Source organism: Chrysemys picta, chromosome 10 (genome assembly GCF_011386835.1).
Source record: "Chrysemys picta bellii isolate R12L10 chromosome 10, ASM1138683v2, whole genome shotgun sequence".
Taxonomy (NCBI): Eukaryota; Metazoa; Chordata; order Testudines; family Emydidae; genus Chrysemys; species Chrysemys picta.
Window position 1 is genome coordinate 83,824,530 of NC_088800.1, and position 24,132 is coordinate 83,848,661.

A 24,132-nucleotide genomic window follows, 5' to 3' on the forward strand; every position below is an offset into this window, starting at 1 on the left:
GACGATCAGCTAGGAAGAAGCTGCAGGAGCCGTTCCAAGCTCCATAATAGCTCGTGCACATATCGTGGGAGGGTTATTCCCCGCTCACGGAGGGGATCTTGGTTTAGTGTTTCCTCTAAAAGAGGGTCGGTCTAGCTATGCTACAGAGCATAGGGGCCGACTCCGTGGGTGCTCTGGGGTTGGAGCAACCGCAGGAAAAAGATGGTGGGTGCTAAGCACCCAACGGCAGCCCCCCTTACCAAAACCTCCCCCTGCCGCTCAGCGCCTCCCCCTTCCTCCCAGCACCTCCTGTGGATCATTGGCTTTGTGGTGTCAGGAGGCACGGGGGGGGAAAAGGGGGAAATGAGGGCGCACCGTGCTCAGGGGAGGGGGCGGGAAGAAGCAGGGTGGGGGTGGAGCCTGGGAGAAGGGGTGGAGTGGGGGCAGGGCCTGGGCGGAGCTGGGGGGGGAGCACCCCCCAGCAGATTAGAAACTCAGTGCCTATGCTACAGAGCCCGTACCGAGGGGAAAGGAGCATGTTACCAGGTGGGCAACAGAGGGGAAAGTGGTTGCCTTGATATCAAAGAACATGCCAAGATTGATAGTTTTACAAATAAGAGGCAAATACAGTCACTTAAATACCATGAAAAACTGCAGTCCAGTTAGGGGGTGTCTACACTTATACTGCGGTAGCCATGGAAGGAGGTTTTCTGTTGCTGTAGTTAATCCAACCCCGTGAGAGGCAGTAGTTAGGTCAGAGGAAAAGTTCTTCTGTCAAACTAGCTGCATCTACCCTGGGGGTTAGGTGAATCGAACTACATCTCACAGGGCGTGAAATTTTTCACAGCCCTGAATGACATTGCTTGGTTGACATAAGGTTTAGGTGTAGACCAGGCCTTCGAAAGCTATTGCAAGCACCTCTTCAGAGCCTGTCAGCACAGATACCCATCTGTGCTGACTGCAACCCAACGACTCATTTCATCATGGCCAACAAGCAGCTGCCAGATTTGAACCACTGACCTCAGCGTGGGAACAGCAACATGTGCCATTGCCCCAGGCCCTGGGCCAGCCAACCCCCTTTAATTTATCTCCACTGCGGAAGGGCTTCCAGCTCACCTTTTCATCAAAAGCGGCTTTCTTCATGATGTGCTCCAGACGCTGCTCATGGTTGCGGACGTTGGACTTGGGCATCCCCGGCTTTGCACTTGGCTTATCTTCTGTTTCACCAAGGCTTTCTTCAGACACCTGCAACGAGGGAGGTTTACTTGGACAAGCCACATTGTATTTACAGTTCCTCCTTCTCAATTGTTCTCTTGGAGACAAACCATTGATCCTGTCAAGGTAAAAGTTGCTCTCCATGAGCAACCTCTTCCTTCTTTATTCAAAAAATTCAGGGGGAAACGACCAGGATACTCTTTGGGAAGTGCAACAGCAGGTTAAGGAACATCCTTTGTTACAAATCCAGCTATTAGAATCATAGAATCTCAGGGTTGGATGGGACCTCAGGAGGTCGTCTAGTCCAACCCCTGCTCAAAGCAGGACCAATCCCCAGACAGATTTATGTCCTAGATCCCTAAATAGCCCCCTCAAGGATTGAACTGACAACCCTGGCCCACCTCCGTTACAACAGGAGACATCTTAACCCTGGGTTTAGCAGGCCAATGCTAAAATCACTGAGCTATCCCCTCCCCCAAGGTTATAACTCAGCAGTACACATCACCTTTCACATGGGACTTGCTCTGGGAAGCCTCTGCATGGGAACATTGGAGTGCTAATTGCTTGGGCAGTATCACCCTTTCACAGGCCCCAAGTCAGCCAACCAGCTGTGCTGTGGGGACGTAGCTCTTGGGTGGGCTGTAGGTGCACTTACAACGAGAAGACAGTGCAGTTTCATGGCTGGGGCACTGAACCCATTGTCAAAAGACCCTAGTTCTAGTCCCAGCTCTGGCATTGCTCTGTTGTGTCGACCTGAGGCCAATTACTTCATCTTTCTGTGCCTGTCTTCTCCCTCCTACCCTTTCCCTGTTTTGTCTATTTAGATTGGGAGTTCTTTGGGGGTCTCGACTGTCTCTCACTATGTGTATGTGCAGCACCTAGCACAACGGGACCCAGAGCCGAGTTGGGAATTTTAGGGGCTTTTGCAATACAACGCGAGGTGATAAGCTTCCAACGGCCTGGAAATAAAAATCTAATTTTAGTTTATTTTTTTCCTGCCTGGCTGTTGAGCTAACATACGTGCTCAGGGACGTAAGGAATGTCACAGACTGAAGATGACAAACTACCACGGAGAGAGATTTCCATGGGTTTATCCTTCCTTGAGAAGTGAGAAAAGAGAAGTTACCAAGCAGTTTTCACATGAAACAAGGCTCACTTAGGCCAGTTGTGTTTAGTGCGGCCTATTGTCAGCACGACACAAGGCTCTATAGTGGAGGAAGAGCACATTGCCCCACGGGATGAGCCTCCAATTACTTTTTGGTCCCATCAGATCGACAAGGTACACTGGTGGTTTTCCATAAGTGTCGCTCTCTTTTCTCCTGGCTGGAGGACGGATTAGAATGAGAGGAGACCTTTCAAAGGAGTGGGGGCACCTTGAACTCTCCCCAAGACTCCGTGTCCGTTACCGTGGCGGCGGAGCACGTAACAGCTATCTCCCTCCTTAAGAGCCGTCTGGCCAGGAGACCTGAGTTTTTCCCCCCTTTCCAAGAGCTCTTTGCCATCCAGTCCAGCCTTATGAATGCAGCAGGCAAAGCTATGCCCACACCTGCCCTTGCCCACCTCCGTTACAACACGCGACCTCTCTAAGCTCCAGTTCTCCTCCCGCTAAGCATGCCAGACAAAACGGGCAACCCGGCTCCTCACTGCGACATCTGCTTCAGAACCGGCCTAAAACACAGGTTCATTACCAGCTTTAGGGCCCAGTGGAGTCTGGATCACGCCCTCATTGACCATTTCCTATTGTTGCCTCCTTCCTATTTGTTCCCGGGAGCCTTTCAAAAGCAGAAAGGGCAGGTAGGTGCCCAATTTCCACTGAAAGTCAGTGGATGTCTAACAGCCCCCTGGGCCTTTGGAAGTCTCCCTTTAAGGGCACGTCTACACTGCACTGTCTGTGGGATACGGGCTTGCGGACTCTGTGTTTTCAAGCCCGTGCTTGAGCACTTCTTACAATTGCTGGATCTGGGGCTCACAGCCGTGCTAACACATCCAGACTGCACTACGCAGACCTTCTGACTCGGGTCTGTGGCTTGAGCTACGTCTACACTGCAAAATGACAGGGCCTGGACCCAGGCTCGGACCCACCCCCTAGCACGGTCTTTGGGCCTGGGTCTTGAGTGCTTGCTGACCCCAGTCAGACTGATGTGCGTGTGTGGACAAAAGCGGGGTTGGGCTCAAACCAGAGTCACAGCCCAGGTTTTGTGTGCAGTGTAGACATACCCTAAAGTCCTGCTTAGAGCTCAGTCCCGCCCTGCTCATGCAAGTGGCATTTTCCCTGCTGGTTGTCAGACTTTTTTCACTCCACTGCCTGGGAATCAAAGTTCAGGAGAGCTAGCCTGAGACCCACTGCCTTCCTCTCAAAGAGCCTGACTGGAGATCTCAGAACACAGTTTCTGGTTTGTCCGTTTAGACTGTAAGCTCTTTAAAGCTGTGTGTCCGTACTGCGCCTAGCACGGTGCAGCCCCGTGATGGTTGGCCCTTAGGCACTGCTGTACTAAACATGCTTAATAATAAAAAAAAAAAAAAAAAGAATTTTTTAAAAACACTACATCTTAATACCGTGGCAATTATTTGCCATCATTTTAAGAACTCTGAATGTTTCAGCCCGGCTTGGCCTCTCGATCACTGGCGCGTGCATTTCCCCGATGGCATCATGTAAACAAGAATCCTTCGGAGATTTTTTTACACCATCGCTTTTTCCCACGTGCATTCCCTGAAAAACACCCTCTGCTGCGAGTCGCCGGCTCCGAAGGATTAATTATCTCACCGAGCGGCACCAAGGGAGGCCTCTGTTGAAAGCAATCGGAATCACGTGAGCCCCAATGACGCCGTTTCCGAGCCTCCTCCTCTCCCCATCCCTCCCTCCCTCCCTCGTTGCTCCAGACACACGACCCACGACTCTCGCGCTGGGGGCTCTCGCGTCGGAATGCTGCAGCGGTGCGAATGGCCCCGAATGCACCAAGAGCAGAACTTGACAGGCAGGGCCGTCGCTCGCTGGCAGGAGCGCACAGCACCCGCGGCCTCAGCTGGAGTCTTCGTGCCGCTCGCAAGGCAGGGAAAACTAACGCGCTGCGCAGAACTCTAGCATTACAGAGGGGAACAGCAGTCAGCACAGGAAACCAATTCCTGGGGCCGATAGCATCTCGGGGCAAGGACTATGCCTTGGCTCTGTGTTCTCTACAGCGCTAGAAGCACTGTTGGCACTTAATATCCATCCCAGCTGTGCCTCATTTCACCTCTCTCCCTGCCCTCCACATCAATGCGACCCTTTGCTAAAGGCACGTTAGCAATACCCAACAGCCGCAGCGACAATCTGTGTGTGCGCACGTACTGCTGCCCTCTACTACGTGGAATACGTCAGGCCCAATTGTGGATTTACCGGGTCCCTCTCCTGGCGGAGGTTGGCAGCTGCTCTCGGTTTCAGAGAGGAAGGGGGAGAGGACCGCCCAGGATGCAGCAGGCACCCGAGCACACATGCGCAGCCAGGGAATCATTGCTAGCTGCAGAGGCAGCTGTTTCAGTGAGGGATGAAATGACCTCATGTTCCTGGCGTGCTTTGGGATCTTTGGGAGAAAGGTGACACAGAAGGGTCCAATAATAATGGAATTGACTATCTACCAGCAAGCAGATGCCAGAGCATCTCTCTATACGGACAGCTGCTTCACTGAAACATGCAAACTGCAAGGAGATGGGATACGTTCAGAATGACCTCGGCCATTGTTGCAGAATCACTTTTCGGCACTTTCAATTTCAGTGAGTATTTATTACCAGGGTCCCTGCAGAAAGATGAGCTGTTTGGCTCGGTCAGACTCAAGGCTAACGTTACACGTTTCACATGGTGCAAGCCGAGGACAGCCTTAAAGCTGCTGGTGCACGACATACAAATCGTTGCTGGTGGAGGGAGGTTTTAATCTGGAATTTTCACTTGCAAAAGGAAAGCTTTCGCATTGCACTTGGCGTCAGAGGGAAGTTGCCAGGCAAAGCTTCCCCCCTGCCCGCTGCCATCCTGGGGCAGAGACAGCTAAGCCCACTGAGAGGCCGGAGCGGAGGATCTGGGCAGAGGCAGCTGGAGTTTTAGAACACAAGAGAGCAGCAACTTAAGCGAACACTTTCCCAATGGAGTCACTATAAAGGGGGCTGGTTTCCAGTCATCGCTGAGCACCCTCCCTCCGTTAGGGCTTGCACACCCGTATACCGAGCCATCCAGAATCATTAGTCTTGGCCTCTGTGCATAGGACAGAGAGTACACTGCTGACGCTCACACTGCCCCTATAATTTGTGTAACCTACCCCCGCTCAACAGGGCGCTCTGTCCCTCTTTAGCTACGCCCGGGCCACGCAGGGAGCTCGATGAATCTGCCACGTTTGCTCCCCTTCAGCTTCGGGCCGTCTCCCATGATCAGTGTCCCACTCCTACCTGGCTGGCGTTCCGGGCCTGGAGCACAGCTTCCGTCCTCCTCATCTTCTCGAGCTCGATTTCTCTTGCAATGAGTTGCTTGGCCTGGTACGTCAACGGTTTCCGAGCCGGTAGGTCCGGGAACCTACAGACGTCTTCCACGTTTCTAGGGGGTTTGAAAAGAACAGATTTGGGGGAATCAATGAAACGGAGCCAGTTAATATTGGCTGGTAGTGTCTGACAGCCTTTGGCTGCTGTTAAGAGGGAGATTTTTAGGAAGGGACAGAGTGCAGCTGGATAGCCAGCTCCCACTTGCGCCTTTGAAAACCTTACCCTCAAAATCTAGGGTCAAAGGTTCATTTAAACTGATCTGCAGAACTGGGTTTTGTTTCATCCAAGCCACATTCAAAATTCAGTACTTGCTTTTCTATTATCTTTCCTTTCAGAATAAACCTTTATTTATTGGGAGGAAGCGTTGCCTCATGGCCATAGCGTAGGGGGCCGGGAGTTGAGATACCTGGGTTCTAGCCCCAACATTGTAACTTCCTGTGTGTGTGACTTTGGGTAAGTAACTGTCTCCTTGTACCTCAGTTTCCCCATCAGGGTCGTGCTGAGGTTTCGAGGTCTGAGAAGTACTTTGAAATCACTTGGTGAAATATGCCAGAAGTGCAGAGCAAAGTCGTTTCAATGGATTCCAAACCAGGGAGAAGTTCATTCAGGTCCCATACTTCTTACCGTTTGTTTTCATGTGAACGCAGCGAATGTAATTCTTGCGCGAGAAGCCACACTGACAGCCCTGCCCTATCCGAGCTTCGTTTAGCCATCGCACGAGCAGCAGCAGTGAAAGGACCCTTTGCCCACTGCTCTGTCAACACACTTCCACCGCACCTCAGAAAGAACCACCTCTACTAACCAGGGTAGCAGTTGCCAGGGTCAATCCAGTCCTCGGCCTGTTTGCCACCGGTGCCATCAGGGACGCCAGTTAGTATTAACTGTATGGTCCAGTAGGAACTGGTCCAAGAGGCTGACCCACAGAGACCACTGACCCTGGGCAGCATTCAGCACAGCGACCTGGACGTCAAAGCACTGCACTCTGTTACCATCCCCAACCCACCACATCTCCACTGTACAGGTCTATCTTCAAACAGACACCTAGCCATTACACCCTTCTGGTCTGGTCTGTACGTAACATAGAGACCCAGTAATGCCTGTACTGAGCACAATAAATTGGGGTTGATCCCCTACGTATCTTTTCGAAAGTCAGCTGATTCTGATTCGAAGACGTCAAATGATGGAGAATCCACCACATCCCGTGGTGACCTGATCCAATGGTTTATCACCTCTCTATTATTTCTAGTCTGAATTTGTCTAGATTCAACTTCCAGCCATCAGACCTTTGTCTGTCTAATTATAGAGCCCTTTAGTAATTGATGAGTGCCTCCATGAGTGGAAGTTATCTCCAGTGATCAAGTCCACCTGTCAACCTCAGTTACGACTCACTGTCTCTCATTCTCAAGCTCCCATATATACAGCCCTACCGAACAGAGAGCAAAATTTGGAAGAGCTCTGACACCTGAGATGTACAAGGTCAGTATCTATAGCAAATGCATCTGATAGAAATCTTCCATTGTTGTTTGCAGTGTTGTTGTAGTCATGTGGATCACAGGATACTAGAAAGGCAAGGTTGGGTGGGTATCTTTGATTGGATCAACTTTTGGTGGTGAAAGCTACTTGAAGAAGAGCTCTGAGTAATTCAAAAGCTTGTCTCTTTCACCACCAAAAGTTGATCCATTAAAAGATATTTGTCTCACATGCCTTGTGTCTGCTAGAAATGTCAATTCTTCAAAATCAGAACAAGCTCGCTCCAGTTTTGCTCTGTCTAGTTCCAGTGCTCTGCCCAATGAGTTGTAGAAGCTAAAATAAAGCAGGTCACCTGGGTTTAAAATATTTTCTGAAGATTATTCAGTGAGAAATCCTGGATTAAAAGGATTAAGGGAATATAGGGGGAGGGATGGACTAGACAAGGAAATAGACAACATAATAATATGGGAGACAGATTTTACTGCATATATTGCAACTCGGTCAAAAGGCTCTAACTTCTACAACCGATCGGTCAGACATTTGCCTATTTACTACACTTCCTACCCGATCCTGCAAAACAAAGGGTGGGCATCTAATCCCGGACAAGGTCAGATCCGGGTATAAGAAGAGAGGTTTGGGCTTTGCTGGAGTTTCCTCTTGGATCCCTTATTGGGCTTTTAGTACCTGATCCAAAGCTCAGGGAGGTCAATGGGGTTGACCATCCGCTTCAAAGGATTTTGGATCCTAGGCCTAAAACACGCAGCACAAGTAACGTTTCGGGATTTAATAAACTCAGGAGCAGATCTACACACTTGCAGATAAGGCCAACAACTTTCAATGGATTTGAACAACAGATGTATTTAGAATTAACTCCCCCAGTGTCACACTGCAACATGAAAGAGAATTCAGTTTCAGAGAGACCATTTCTTCATCTTGGCTGACAGGCTTCCCCAATAAATCAGCCCACTGGCAAAAGATCGGCATTGTCTGATCTGCCTGTCTGCGGAACGTAAAAGTGGGTTCAGAGGTAAAGCCCTCCAAGCTACAGCAACCTGACAGAGCATTTCCTGTTGTATTGTACGTCTTTTTCTTTATTAAAAAAACAACCACCCTGCCTATTGTATCAAAGTATCTCTACCCATTCCACCTGAATGGGTTTAATTAAGCATCCTTCACATCGACTGCATGGGAAACCACCTGCCCCAATTTCCTATCCAGGACGGAATGCAACAAAGGAGAGAAAAAAATTATAACCAACTCCCATTGTTTATTTTATTGAGCTAGGCTATAACCAGTCATTTTGGCTAAGCAAAGCAGTTTTATTCTTAACAGGATTTGAGCGCTGGACTTGGAGGGAAGGTCTTTTTCTGAGCAGTTAAAACATGAACACAGCCAGAGAATTTCTTAGAAACCAGATTAACCTCCTTGTATAACAATTATAAATATTTTATGACTTATTTGCACTTGATAATATTTCTCTTAAGAACAAAAAACCCCATGCATCTGAAGAATTCTCAGTGATTTAGAGACCAGCTTTGCTATTTGAAAAAGCATCCTTCTTCCAGTTTTCCTATTGTCTCTCTGCTGTCTTCGTAACTGTAGGAAAAATAAGGACTTCTAACACAGAGCTTTGCTTTAAAATATTGGGCTTGTCATTTCAAATATTCTTCTCATTTCAAAGTTTCTATGGCTTAAAATGAGATGTAGAGAGATTTTACTATTTGAAATTAGAAGGGACACTAGCACTTTTGAGAAACAGCATCCGAAGAAGTGAGGTTTTTACTCACGAAAGCTTATGCCCAAATAAATCTGTTCGTCTTTAAGGTGCCACCAGACTCCTTGTTGTTTTTGTAGATACAGACTAACACGCCTACCCCCTGATACTTGACAGCTGCATTGGACAGTCTTGTCTTCCCAGCAACCCACGGTCACACAGCCAAAAGTGCAAATAGGACATAACGCACCTTCATGCATGTTCAGATCGTTACAGTCACTATTACAGTACATTGCAGAAAATGCCAGCAAAAGAAAACAAAGCCCAGACTCAAAACTTAAGATCAAATATCATCCCAGCACATGCCTGCACCAAATGGTGCTTTTAATGTCATGTGGTTTCCACACTCTGCAACATTTCCAATTAGAAGCCCAAACCAGGGACAATGGGGGAGAGGATACCATTTCACTACAACCAGAGTGTATTAGGTCAGTTCTACATTGTTTCCATATGCATGTTGTGAAATCTACACGTGCCGCTTCAAGAAAGGCGAAAGAATCACTTGAAACAAATCTAAAAACCTACCGCGTAGCGTAACTGCCAGCAATAAGATGCAGAGTGAAACCTGGGCAAAATGTTTGTCCAACAACTGCTGGCTTAAAAGATCACACAAAATATCCTCAGATGTACCAAGTACAATTCTAATCCATCACTGGAAGATCCACCTCCATTAAGCGTCTCCTTTATCAGAAGGCCAATTCAAATTTTTCCAGTCCTTTGGGTTGCCGCTTGAAAAAGGTTTCGTTATAATGAAATACAGTGTATGACTTAACTCTGGAGATTATATATATATATATATATATATATATATATACACACACACACACACACACACCTCTATCTCGATATAAAGCTGTCCTTGGGAGCCAAAAAAATCTTACCGCGTTATAGGTGAAACCGCGTTATATTGAACTTGCTTTGATCCGCCGGAGCGCGCAGTCCCCACACACCCCCCCCCCGGCGCACTGCTTTACCGCGTTATATCTGAATTCGTGCTATATCAGGTCACGCTATATCGAGGTAGCGGTGTATATATTAAATTTTTTTTTTTTAACTTGGAGACTACATTAGCACAAGTCTTAGCTATAGTCTAGGTCCTATGTTATTACACTGTAATGTATTCCCAACACCTTGGATGTGTGAATGTATTCCCAACACCTTGGATGTCTGAACTGTACTGTACATACTTGAAGCAGAATATTTAAAAATTATTAGGTCTGTAGCCTGGTAACCGAATACCATTATTACTAATATTCAGCAAATAAAAATATAACAAGGGGACCGATTCATTCCTGGTGCAACCCCATTGACATCAGTGAGGTTACATCAAGTAGTAACACAAACCAAAGTGGACAGAACTCAAATCTTAGGGAAGGCTGTGAATCACCAGCATATTTTTGGTGCAAAAAATGACTGGCTTTACTCCTGGCCCAATCAAGTAGAATCTGATCTCCTGTGTGCATGTGAACAGAGATGTCAGTCACATATTAACAATAACCCTCTCGGCAAGCTTTCTGGCAACTGAAATCTACAAACTTAATTCCATCTACGTGAGCTGCAAAGCTAAAAAGACACTGTACAGTTCAAAAAACTCCAGTCATAGCTACACATCATTTTTTCTGGAGACCTCTACTGTAACCCCCAGTTACTCCATATTAGCCTATGGAACTTGACACACGTTACTGGCAAACGGAATGACGCCATTTTCCTATGGTTTTGCATTTTGTGGACCAAGAATTTAAATGGGGAATGGCCCTGATGCAGAGAGAAATCTCCAGGTTATTAGATACATCCCTTGTTTTTAAAGCTATGAATCTCTGACAAAGCATAGGACCTTTTGCCTTGGGCAGAACCATCTTCAAAACTACTGCCCCCCTCTCTCACCAAAACCAGCCTCGACTTCCAGACGCACCCCCAACATTTAACCCAACACAAAGTTCACAGTGAAAGTCAACCATTGTCCTTGGGTTGAGTTCTCTGTTTGCAGAGTGTTGCTGTTTCCAAGTGCTGGATCCCCTTTCAGCTGCTTTGTGCTGGCGAGATGATGTTAATTTGTCTTTGGACCAAACTTGTCTTTACTGAGAAGCCAGGTTTAAAAATCACACTGCACAGAATACCATTCAGGGCAGACAATACTGCATTGTTCCTGCTCAGAACACTGCATGCTGGAGATGACTGAAGAGAGCTACGCAGAATCTCAGAGCCCAGTGCACAAAATCTCCTGTCCTGGGAAAGCCCCTCTCAAGGAGTTTGCTGTATCGAGTTCTCCTTTTCAGATCATCCCATGGCTAATAAACCAAAACTCTCTCTCTCTCCATCTACACCAGTTGCTTCCATCCCATCTCACCGAAGAAGAGGTGGAGCAGACCTGTCTCTTGTCAAACCGGTCACTCACCTACAGGGGCCATGTAAACCCAGCCAAGAGCAAGGAGTCTTTCACTGTTTGGCAAAGTTCAGGCCATTGTAACGATAATTCTCTGTTAAGTTCCTCACGGTCTCATCGACGGTGGATTGCTGGAGAGTGGCGGGCAGGTAAACGAACAGATAGATCAACCCGAGAAGGAGCAGCGCAATCACCAGCGGCACTCCCCAATCCGTGATGAACAAAGTCTCATGGCAGCGAGCCTGGAACATAGGCGCAGAAGTTCGTGCCGCATTCTATTGTTCCTTGGACAAAAGAAGAGCCACGGGCATCTTTGGTTTTTCTCTCTGCCGGCTCTTCACGCCTCTCTGTTAAAAGCCGAAAGGCAGCTGTTTCCCCTCCATTAATCCGATTAAAGCAAACAATCTCACTCTAGCGTTCGCTCGCCTGGATGCCCAGGGAGAGAGCAGAAACTTGCGAACATCAGACAGGTGGTGGGAGAACAAAATGCATCAGAGTTGCCCACTCTCCCTTTCTGCTGTTCTCAAGAGGGAAGCAAAAACCGGGACTTCATGTGGGGGATTTGTGACACTTTAATATATTCCTGGAAAGAGATGGCTCAGTGGTGCAGAAAGGAAGTAAGACCCACCATCAAGAAAAAGAGGGGGTTTATACTGAAAAAACGTCACTAAGCCCCTTAGATACATAAGGGATTTGGAACGACAGGACATTTCAGCAGAATTAACCTTGGAGGCAGCTTTGCAAAAAGATTTCTTGAATGAAAAAGGAGAGATGAGAGACAAAGAAGTCCAAGTCCTTTCCACGGGCCATCAGCTCCTGCATTCATTAGGTGCTTCAGAAAATCTTTATTGCTCAATTTCAGCCATTCCCTCCACACCTTTGTAAATCACAAGTACTGCTGCTATGTATGGTTTGCGGTTTTTTTTAATTATTATTATTAAAATGATTAAAGTCGATAGCCCAGCAAGCACATCAGCATGTAAATTTCACCCAACTTCTATAATTAATTCAAATATTTAAATTAACTTTCTTGAGCCATTTTCTTTCCCTGTGAAATCCTGGTCCATGCTCCCAGGGGAGTTCTGTGCAATGCCAAATGAAAGGGATTTTGGCTGGGGGTTAGAGCAGAGGACCTAGGTTCTATCCCTGGCTCTGTCAATGACCCACTTTGTGACCGTGGGCAAATCCTTTAACCTTGCTGTGCCTCAATTTCCCCACCTGTAAAATGGGAATAACATTTTCCTACCTCATTGGGGGTGTGAGGTTTAATTAACACACTATATAAACAAAAATGCGTTAATTGGATTTTTTTAGTACTTCTTATCAGAGCATCTGAAAGCGATTTATAGAGCATTTTGGTGTTCCTTCCATTTTACACAGAGCTGGCTACAGGGACTTGATCCCACCCACAGATCAGTCAGTGGCAGAATTGGGAAAAGATTCACAGATAAGACCAGAAGGGACCACTGTTGTCATGCAGTCTGACCTCTAAATGACACAAGTCAAGTCATAGGAGTCCCAGAATTACTTCTTGTTTGAAATAGAACACCTTCTAATGATGTGCTTATAACCAGCTATACAAAGCTACTCATATCTGTTAGATGCCTATAACATCTATTAATTGTTTGATAAATGGAATCCATATAAAGTCTGATAATAAAATTTGAACATAGCTAAGTAGGATCAGCACAAACAGGGTTCTTCTCTGCTAAATTCAGCTTACAAACTGCAGCCAGCATTTTAGCAAAGGCTAAGAGATTTCTAGTGTGTACCAAACTGTGCATCTCAGAGTGCAGATGCATTTCATTTTCATCTGTCGCTGTGCTTCCCATTTTCAGCCACAACTGGAAGCAGAAATATGATATACGTAGGATCCATGTTGGTAGCCTGGCTGAAAAGCTCAAGAAGGTAGGGTTGAGCAGATGAACTAGAACTTGTCAAAGTTTTCCAAAATTCAATTTTTCAATTGGGGGAGGGAAACCCATGAAGAAAAACTTTTGCAAAAAGCGTTTGCATTTGGCAACCAATTCTAACCTGAACCTTCGCTTCTCCTGAACCTTCCGAGGTTTGCCACCGTTTATTTGCATTCCTTTGCTTTGAAATGGCAAGTTTTTGGGGGGACTAGACAGCTCAGAGGACGCGTAATAGACTATCATCTCTTTATCATTAAGCATTACCTTGACTTTAGCAAAGCTTTTGATACGGTCTCCCACAGTATTCTTGTCAGCAAGTTAAAAAAGTATGGATTGGATGAATGGACTATACGGTGGATAGAAAGCTGGCTAGATTGTTAGGCTCAATGGGTAGTGATCAATGGCTCGATGTCTGGTTGGTAGCCGGTATCAAGCGGAGTGTCCCAGAGGTTGGTCCTGGGGCTGGTTTTCTTCAACATCTTCATTAGTGATCTGGATGATGGGATGGATTGCACCCTCAATAGGTTTGCGGATGACACTAAGCTGGGGGGAGAGGTAGATATGCTGGAAGGTAGGGATAGGTTCCAGAGTGACCTAGACAAATTAGAGGATTGGGCCAAAAGAAATCTGATGGGGTTCAACAAGGACAAGGGCAGAGTCCTGCACTTAGGACGGAAGAATCCCATGCACTGCTACAGACTAGGGACCGACTGGCTAAGCCGCAGTTCTGCAGAAAAGGACCTGGGGATTACAGTGGACGAGAAGCTGGATATGAGTCAGCAGTGTGCTCTTGTTGCCAAGAAGGCTAACGGCATATTGGGTTGCATTAATAGAAGCATTGCCAGCAGATCGAGGGAAGCGATTATTCCCCTCTATTCGGCACCGGTGAGGCCACATCTGGAGTATTGCGTCCAGTTTTGGGCCCCCCACTACAGGAAGGATGTGGACAAATTGGAGAGAGTCCAGTGGAGGGTAACAAAAATGATTAGGGGGCTGGAGCACATGACTTTTGAGGAGAGGCCGAGGGAACTGGGCTTATTTAGTCTGCAGAAGAGAAGAGTGAGGGGGGATTTGATAGCAGCCTTCAACTACCTGAAGGGGGGCTCCAAAGAGGATGGAGCTCGGCTGTTCTCAGTGGTACCAGATGACAGAACAAGGAGTAATGGTCTCAAGTTGCAGTGGGGGAGGTTTAGGTTGGATATTAGGAAAAACTATTTCACTAGGAGGGTGGTGAAGCACTGGAATGGGTTACCTAGGGAGGTGGTGGAATCTCCATCCTTAGAGGTTTTTAAGGCCCGGCTTGACAAAGCCCTGGCTGGGATGATTTTTGTTGGGGTTGGTCCTGCTTTGAGCAGGGGGTTGGACTAGATGACCTCCCGAGGTCTCTTCCAACCCTGATATTCCATGATTCTATGATTTAATAAGGCACCTCTCCTACCACAAAGCATCTCAGTAGTTGGTTCAAATTGGGCAGTGGGTGATGCTAAGTTGTTACGATTTGATGGCTGTTTAGTGGTCTCAGTCTCGGTCCCAGGGCACAGATGTCAGTCCAAAGCCTATGGCCAAACACTAAATTCACACAGAAACGGCCAAGGTGACAAATAAGTAAGTGGCCAAATTCTTTGCATGGCAGTCACATTGGGTAGTCTGGGGTTATCAGCAGTCATTTACATGCCTTTGTAGGTATGTCTGATTTACATACTTTGACTGTAATTTCTTTGGGGCAGGGCCCATCTTTTTGTTCTGTGTTTATACAGCACCTTGCACACAGGGTCCTGGTCCATGACTAGGCCACTTGGCTGCTACTGCACAACACGTCACAAATAACTTGCAGAAGGACACAGTTCTCACTGTGCCCACGGCCTCTATGGGACATCAAGGTAGGCCAATAAGCATCACTGCTTTGGGGAGATGATACGGGCAAGCTATCCCTATTTCCACGTGGCTTTCTTCCTCGTGGCTGTTGACTTAACTCACCACCACTGGTCGCGCTCTCCATCAGTACCCGACCCAAAGCTAGTGATCCAATTAACAGACCAAACTCGGTGCTGAATCCTGGTCACGTGCCATCTGAGGCACATTGCACACATGCTAAGACAACCGCTGCCTTATGGGCAAGGCTGGCAGAATCGGATTTTGATTTGGCTGCAATTTCGATGGATATTGGGTTGTATTTTTAAGCATGTTTTTTATTTTTATCAATTTTCGTTTGATCAGTTATGTGAAATTTTGGATTTGATCGATTTGAATCTTCACAGTTGTGGGACCTGAAGGGGTGATGGTAGAAACCAGACAATTATTTAAAGACAGTAGATGTCGACAGCGGGACTGCAGGGGGCTCCCTGCAGGGCCAGGGGCCTGAGATACCTGGCACAAGGCATGGGGAAGGCTGAGGTCCTGGCCCAGTAGAGCAGAGCTCCTCCAGGCAGGCCTAGAACCACAACAAGAAGGACGAGCTCCTGGCCGCGGGAGAGACCGCTCTGCTGCCAGACAGTTCCTGAAGCGAATGGGTGGGTTTGCAGGGCGCTCCCTGCATGGCCAAGGCCAGGGTACCGGATCCCTGCAGGTGCTACGTGCAGGGGAGGCTGCCCTCACAGACTACTATCAATTGTTATTTTTTTCCCCTATCGATGTGTGTGTGTCAGGTGAAATCGACATTTACCAATGACTAACGGTTTCCATCGAATCCTTTCCAGCCTACACATGGGTTTTTTTGTACTGCTCGATAAAGGAATTAAAAGTTTTCAGACCTACACCTTTCCCAGTGACCATATTCTTCCCATGGGGCTTATATCAACATCTGCTCTGATTTGTCCATCATAATGCAAGCAATTCCTTCTTATTGCGGTTAAAAAACAATGATGTCTAACAAATGACAACTAGAATGGAATATCCACTCTGGACAGTGAGACGACACCCATTAACCATCTGCTATCGAAAGTGGGGTTTCTGTTTACCGGGATTAGATACAAGCAGCTGCTCACACCCTCCCGCCTATTAAAGAGTTAACTGCAAAGCATCAGCCGCCAGATTTAGAAGCCTGCTGTAAAGCAGAGAGAGGGCATGACCCGAAATACCCATGAAAGAATCTTCTACAGAAATGGAAAAAAAAAAAAAAAAAAAAGCCAGAGACAAGACAGATTGGTGAAAGTTAAGGAGGATAAAACAGTCTGATTAGCAAGTGGGAGGGAAGTGAGGGGGTGGAAGAGCATGGGTATTGTGGGGGCAGGGTTGTGTTTAAAGTCAACAGGCTGAGAAATGAATGTGATATTTTAGCCAGTTTGCCATCTGCTCCTAACCTCTGAAACACCTGCCTTTCCCAAAGACTGCAGCAGGAGTGAGAGCTTAGCCCAGCCCATGGGCTTTCTTGCGTTGATTACATAACCGAGCAGATCTGTGACGTCCTCGGTCACTGTTCTGACTCTTGCAATTTTTGTTCTGAATCTTGAGGGGACGTTGCCGAGCATTTTTAAAGCTGGAACTGTTTTGTCTTGTATGCAGAGAGAGGGAACGCAGCAAAGAAAAGATCCAAGCGCTCGCTGATTGCAGGAATGTCCAAGGCTGTAAATAGTGAAGGCTCTTGAGTATTATTAGCTCAGCATTTTCCTGGGTGAGCTTTTAAACGTTTGGATGATCTAATACAGCTTCCGTGCTAAAACAGGGAAATCTTTTGGACCAACTCTGAGGACAACGCATTCAACTGAAATGTTATTAAAAATGAACTGCCAGATTGGCTCAGAGAATCTAGTCAGTATTTTGTCTGCACCCAGGGCTGGCACCAGCTGCCTCGGAGGAAGGTTTCTTTCACCGTTACGGCATAAGCTTCCCCCATGGAAACCTGACCTCCAGTAGTCAGAGGGCTGCCGTATGCCCTCAAACGTGAAAAATAAATGCATAGATTCATAGATTCTAGGACTGGAAGGGACCTCGAGAGGTCATCGAGTTCAGTTCCCTGCCCTCATGGCAGGACCAAATACGGGCTAGACCATCCCGGATAGACATTTATCTAACCTACTCTTAAATATCTCCAGAGATGGAGATTCCACAACCTCCCTGGGCAATTTATTCCAGTGTTTAACCACCCTGACAATTAGGAACTTTTTCCTAATGTCCAACCTATTCTCACTCTAGATATTTCTATTCGCCACTGAAATGTCTAATACCACGTTGAATCCTGCCAAGATCTTCGGCCTCACCAATCTCTTGTGGCAATGAGTACCACAGGCTAATTGCAGGTGAGAGAAGAACTATTTCCTTTTATCCCTTTCGAATCTGCTGCCTTCCCATTTCACCTAATGACCCCGGGCAATCAAGTGTTTGTGTCACAAAGGCCTTTTATCGCACGCGACTGCTCAACGCATACTCACGGCTCCAGTTTGTAGACATACTGCCCCTCGGGAGTGCGCTGCTGGTGGTAGGTCAGGTTATAGGCCAGCATTGTACTGATCAGGTCAGCCAGCTGCTGCTTCTCCTTGAGACTGTACAGCTGCGTGTTCACCTGTAAAGAAATAACCCAAACTGAGACCCCTTCACACAAGGGCTAGCTAGCTATCACTCTAAGGTACCTATCTGGCCCCCACTACCAAAGTATCTGAGCACCTCTAATCATCAGAGCAGCATTATCCTCATCAGAGACATGGGGAAACTGAGGCAGGGAGTGGCTAAGTGACTTACCCAAGGTCACACAGGAAGTCTGTGAAACAGCAGGGCCTGGAACCCTGGTCTCCTACACTCACAACTGCCGTCTCACTCATGCCTGCTCTGTATGTAAAACCTCTCACAGCTTCACAGAGGGACAACAGAGAGGGTCCCAGGTCAGTCAAACCCCTTTGTGATCTAGGCTTCAATTAGGCAGCAGTTTGCAAGATTATACACGCTAAAGAAAGACCCTCCCTCTCCTCTTCCATCACGACCCCCAGCCGGGGGGATTTCAGCAGGACGACAGAAGCGGCGGTGAGGGGAGAGGGGTCTCAGTACAGAGCAGGTGCAGGTAACCTGCGGCACCAGAGCACTAACGCAGAGCACGCCAGGGTTTGCCATGGACGCCCCCACCGGCTGGCACAAAGGGATCAGCCATGCGGGAGGGCTTGAGAAAGGAATGGGGCTCAATTTGTGCTTGCCCCTGCTGGCTGAGAACTCTTCCTGAGGCAAACACAGGAAGGCTGACCTGAGCCCACTAGTTGTGAGCAACTGCAGCTCCACTGAATTCAGCAGAGGTGCACTGGCTTGCACCAGGACTGAATGTGGCTCCTATCGCCTAGTTCCTGCAGCTGGACTCTCCGGGACCAGGCAACAGGGCTTCCATTCAGGGCCTTCCCCTTTGCAATTAGCTCCATTGCGTGATGAAGAGCAAGACACACGCCTACTTTGCAGCAGTCGGCATTTGATCAGCTGTTCCGGTGGTGGTGCTTGGTTCCTTTCTGTACCCCCCCCAATGCAGCAGGTGGGCACAGACAGCCTCAGGGCGACAGTGGCAGCCCCGTTCATCCTCCTCCAGCCAATGGCTGCAAACCCAGCAGCACCCTCAACGGAGCGGGAAAGAGGAAATCTGCCCTCCAGCCTCTGTGATTTATTACTTGAACAGTCAATGAGGTGCAAATTCGCCCTGAAAAGCCATTTCCCCGGCAGCTCGTGCTCTGCAATGCCCACGCCCTCGCCCTCGCCCTCACCAGCAATGAAATCCCGAGAGCCTACAGCACCAGTGGCCGGCTAGCAAGCTACCGCCGGCCCATGAGCGGTGCAAGGCGGCATTTTCTAACACACCGAGAAACGTGTCCGCGTGCAGTATGAAAATTCCGCCCAGCTGGGGCAGGAGGGGACACGGAACAGGCCTGGGTAGCTACATCGTGGGAGAGGAATTGTCCTGAGCCTTGCTGGTCCTGACGGCTGGAGAGTAGGTGTCCAGCTAAACAGCCGGCCGCGCAGGTCAGGGGAGGGCCCGTGCGCACCCAGCTCAGACGTGACACTCCCCTGATCCTGGGACAGGCTCTCTGCAGGCCAGTTCCCCTGCACTGTGCTACAGCAGGCTGAGGGCTGCTCTAAACTTCTGCCGGCTGCTAAGGCCCCTAATAAGCTGAATCCCCAGCCAGGGCTTGGCAGAGATTCGCAGTGTGCCTTCCCCGCCCCTTTTCCACGCATTCCTTCCCCCCTTCCCATGCTAGAGCAGAGACGCACAGCAGTTATTATCTCACCCCTGGACCGCTAGGGAATCCTCCCAACAGCAGGCCGGCCCCCCTGGGGTGGAACCTGCCAGCAGCAGAGCACGAAGCGGCTGTAGGATGCCGGAGAGCTCTAGCCCATGTTGGCTACAGATAGCAGGCTGCTAGCAGCAGGTGTATCTGAGCACAGCCTGCTCAGGGGCGTGGGAGGGAAGGAGTGGTACCTAAAACCAGCGACAGAAATCCCGGTTACCAAATAAAGCAGGAGCCGAGGTCAGCAAGGATGGCGGCCACAACACAGCGTTCAGAGCAATCCAGCGAGACAACAACAAGGCGGGGGAGACACAACAATCCATACTAGGAGACAGGGAATTACTAACTGGGGCTCAACGTGGATGTCTCCCAGGCTCTTTTATGTTTACTATGATGGTACACGAGAGTTTATTCCCCTTATCTTGATTAATGTAACTGGGTAATTCTTATTTCTCATGGTGTCCCGCACGTAACCCCATTCACGAATGCTAGTTTGTGTGAAAATACGCTTGTATAAGTGACTTACAAATGACTTCGTCCTCCACTGGGCAAGAGACAGACAAGATGGTTATCGAGACAAGGCAGCTTATTTCCAAAGACGAGTGGTTAAAGTTAAGGCTCCAACTCCTGTAAGCAGCCCCATTTGTAGAAGCACGGAGCTCCTGCACCCCCTCCCTACTTCAGTGGAAGTCTGCTGGGTCCTCAGCCCTTTTGAAGAAAATCAGGGAACTTATTTGCCTAGCTATGGCGTGAGAAACTGAAATTTGGACATCCAACTTTGGAAATCTGGGCCCATATTTAGAGGTTGTTACAGCACTGAATCCAAACCCTGCTCCCGGATAAACTGGTAGAAATGCAAAGTAATTGTATTGGAATCAATGGAGATATTGCAGATTTACTCTGCAGTAACAGAGCAAATGTTAGCCCTTGATCTACAGTATATACAACTTCATTACGTACCGAAGTGTTGTATCCAGGCAACCTATGGCCTACGCTAAATACACTGCAGCTATGGGAAAGAGATTATGCTAATAATTGGACGTTTACGCAAGGCCCTTCATCCTCAAAGATTCTAACACACGCTATTAAACTATGTCAATGAAATGCAGCCACTTCTGGGGAGGAGGTTGGTAACCAACAAATATCCAGAATGCTGTACAAGGGTGTGGGTAGAACTGGAGTGTGAAGAGGGGAAAATGTAGTTCAAGGGCTTTAGAATAACCCCTTGCTCACACTAAAAGTAACAGGCTCGTTTATTTACACAAACTACACATTAGCCTTAATTTCTGAGGCTTTGCTGAAAGACAAACAAACAAATACACACAACTGCAGGATGACGGATTAAACAGGTGACACTTTTCAGCAGAAATACCAGATCTTGAAAGACATCTGAATGCAAGATCAAAGTGCTCTGAATAAATAAATGTCATATTTTAAGCAGCCCCAAGACATTGTTTAGCAATTGCTTTTGCTTCAAGTCCTCTGATTATATACCTTTGTCTAGCTGCCTTACATAGCTGTCCCCTTTAGCCTCTAAATATGGGAAGGTTGCCTCAGGTAAAGCTTGGACCGATGGGTCACGAGATGGGAGCAAACATGGCATAGCTATATGACTGGGTGCGGTCCCTCACATACTGACCTGTACCAGCAACCCAGGACAACTCCTGGATGCCACTGCAGTAGGAAACAGAATATCCAGCTCCATGAATCAGGACAAACTTTTATAAGGGTTCTGATCCTCATGGAGTGAGGGCTTGTGCCCCGATAGCCATCGAAGGATTGGAAGAAGCTGCCCCTTTGGCAGATTGTTCCACGGTTGTCCATTACCGGGATTCTTGCCTTTTTCTCTGCAGCATGTAGTACTGATTACCATCAGTCAGAGGACTCGCGATCAGACAGAGCCCTGGCTTGAAGTGGTATATAAATTGCGATGCTCTTCCTTATTTGCACAACAGTAGCGCCTAGAGGACACCACCGAGATCATGGCCCCGTTGAGCTGGGTGTGCACAACACAGCAAGTGCCCCTGCCCCTACCAGCTCACAGTCCAGGGTGGAAGGGGAACCAGAGGCAGAGAGCGAAGAAGGGACTTGCCCAAGGTTAGCATTGGGAGCAGAACCCAGGTCTCTCAGCTCCCAGTTCAGTGGCCTGTCCATTGAATTAGGGAAAGGAGCGCCCTGGGCTAAACATACCCTGCACCTAGTGTGGACTGACAAGCCACAGTGGAAGCATTCTCAAGGTCAGATGCCAGGTACAACTGGCACAAACTAGTTCTCTCTGCCCACACTGGGAGCAGATCCCTTCATCACCATCCACACATTCCCTCTGGACATCCAGCGAGGGGTGGGGGGGGAGCACGCCAGGGGCTTTAGTCTTCCCACTGATCAGAGACAGGAGCTAGACCAGGACTGGTCTATGCAACAGCTTCTCCTGGCATACCAGTTATTCCTCACAGTCCCACCCTCTCCAGAGTTTTGCTCTGGTTTGCCCACAACAAAGTTAGTGCAGCAGGAGCCGAAATGAATTTAGTGAGCGGGGAGGCAGAGGCTGAGTGTCCTCAACTCCCAGCGATGCCCGATGGAAGTGGAGGACTAAGCACTTTGCAGGACTGAATCCAAAAATCAACAAGAAAGTGCCTGTCGAAATAACACGCACACACGCCAGGGTGGCTCAGGGGCTGGAAGCAGTCTATAGCCTCCTTCACCAGTAGGCCATTAGCGGAAACCTAGCCTGGCTCTGCAGTGATCAGAAGTTCCCTCCCCCACGATAGCTGCTTGGTGTCATCGGGTGTCAGTCCATTCCCAACAGCTGCGAGCCCACACTGTGAAACCCACCATACCAGCGAGTTTGCTCCCCGATTGGCACCGTTGGCGGAGTCCGAGCGGCGTCCATTGGATCAGCCGGGGCTGGATTCCTGCCCCCCAGAACACATTAGGGTAAGGGGTGACTTGATCACAGTCTATACAGATCTACATGGGGAACAACTATTTAATAAGGGGATCTTCAATCGAGCAGAGAAAGGTCGAACACGATCCAATGGCTGGAAGTGGAAGCTAGACAAATTCAGACTGGAAATGGGGTGTAAATTTGTGACAGAGAGTAATTAACCATGGGAACAATTTGAATCCTGGTGGATTCTCCAGCAGGGGCAATTTTTAAACCAAGATTGGCTGTTTTTCTAGAAGATCTGTTCCAGGAATTATTTTGGGGGCAGATCTCTGGCCTGCGTCATACAGGAGATCAGACTAGATCGTCACAGTGGTCCCTGCTGGCCTTGGAATTTATGAATCAGAGCTGACGTAACAGTGAAAGAGAAGCTACTTCTCCACTCCCCAAAACCGTCCACTCAACAGCTTCCTTCAGCCCTATCTTTCTTCCCCTCGCTTACGCGTCAGGCAGCAACAGCTGTGATTTTTAATTGATCAGGGACGGATTCTTGCAACACACATTAAAATAAAAAAAGGCAGAAAGGAAAAACAAAATTAAGCCAAATAATCCTTAGGCCCCGAACGCTGGTTTCCCAGGAGCCAAGCGACTCGCAACTGAGCAAATAAACTCAGCGCACATCATTGTGCTGTTTTCCAGGGCTATTTTTAAACACGTTTGTGGAGGGCTGCAGAGACAATCTTTAGAGTGCCGGTACCGTGCTTTTCTTCCCCTGCAGGTGCATTTTAGACACCACAATATGTAAACACACCACAGTGACCACCTGCCATTTGCATATGTTCCCAATCAAGGCTTTTCTAAAAACACAGCAGCCTCCAGAAAGAAACAGCCTATTGCCCCAAAGACTCTGGGAAGCCATCTTTGATTTATTAGACTCACTACCTTTAGTTGTATCAATGTCAGTTAAAGACCTTCCCCTCAAGAACATAAGGCCTTTCTGTACAGAGTGACCTAGTAGCTAGTACAGGAAGATGGGCTACAGGGAGTCAGGACTCCTGGGTTCTGTCACCAGCTTGCTGTGTTAGCTTGGGTAAATCACAGTTTACCTCTCAGAAAAATGGGAGGAAACACACACAAGCTACTTAAAGTTTTATTCCTTTGAGACGGCTGAAGGAAGACAAATAAGTGCAAAATGGAACAATTTTTACTAGCAACTTTAATGCTGATAAATCCCCAAGAGAATCCTTCGTCACCGACTGAGCTGTGCATACAATGGACAATAAGCTACGTACCTTTGCCTGCCAATTTATTTCACAGGAAAACTCAGGATGCATGAGAACACATTTTTACTGCATCGTGACATCTGATAACCAGAATATAACCAAGCCTGACAAGGCAGCAGCTGTGTTCAAAACATGAGTGTGAGCAGAGATGTTTGCAAAAATAAAATCAAGTCCAAACTGTACGTGTGTGTAATCAAATACAAATCAGGAAAGTTTCCGCAGCATTCAATGCTGAAAGTGACACATGAACTGATAAAGGGCTGCCCCACCCCCTACAGAAGGGGAGGAAGGCCTGTTGCAGAGAAATGACAAAGGGAAGTTACAGATAAACCAGATGAAAGTCCTAGTGGGTAACAGCAGAAATCTGTGTCAAGAAAGAAAAGCTGACGTGACGGGATTTTTTAAAAGATCTGCGTCCAACAGCAGAGCCACGGCAGGGATCTCAGGAAGTAACACTGCGTTGCACTCGCTCTCTGCTGACCTGAGGCTTACAACTGCAGACGATGCCATTCTGCAGATGGGGAAACGGAGGCAGAG

The 24,132-nt window shown here is 48.0% G+C and overlaps 1 protein-coding gene across 1 annotated transcript in view; it reads right to left on the reverse strand.

Annotated features, from left to right (window-relative positions):
* CHTF18 (chromosome transmission fidelity factor 18) overlaps nucleotides 1–24,132 on the reverse strand; it is a 46,867-nt gene that overhangs the window by 5,352 nt on the left and 17,383 nt on the right. The window contains exons 18-20 of the mRNA XM_008164768.4: nucleotides 17,605–17,735; nucleotides 5,608–5,752; nucleotides 1,096–1,224 (exon numbers count right to left, since the gene is read on the reverse strand). Coding sequence (XP_008162990.2) covers nucleotides 1,096–1,224; nucleotides 5,608–5,752; nucleotides 17,605–17,735 — 405 coding nt within the window. The remainder of the gene's footprint in view (nucleotides 1–1,095; nucleotides 1,225–5,607; nucleotides 5,753–17,604; nucleotides 17,736–24,132) is intronic.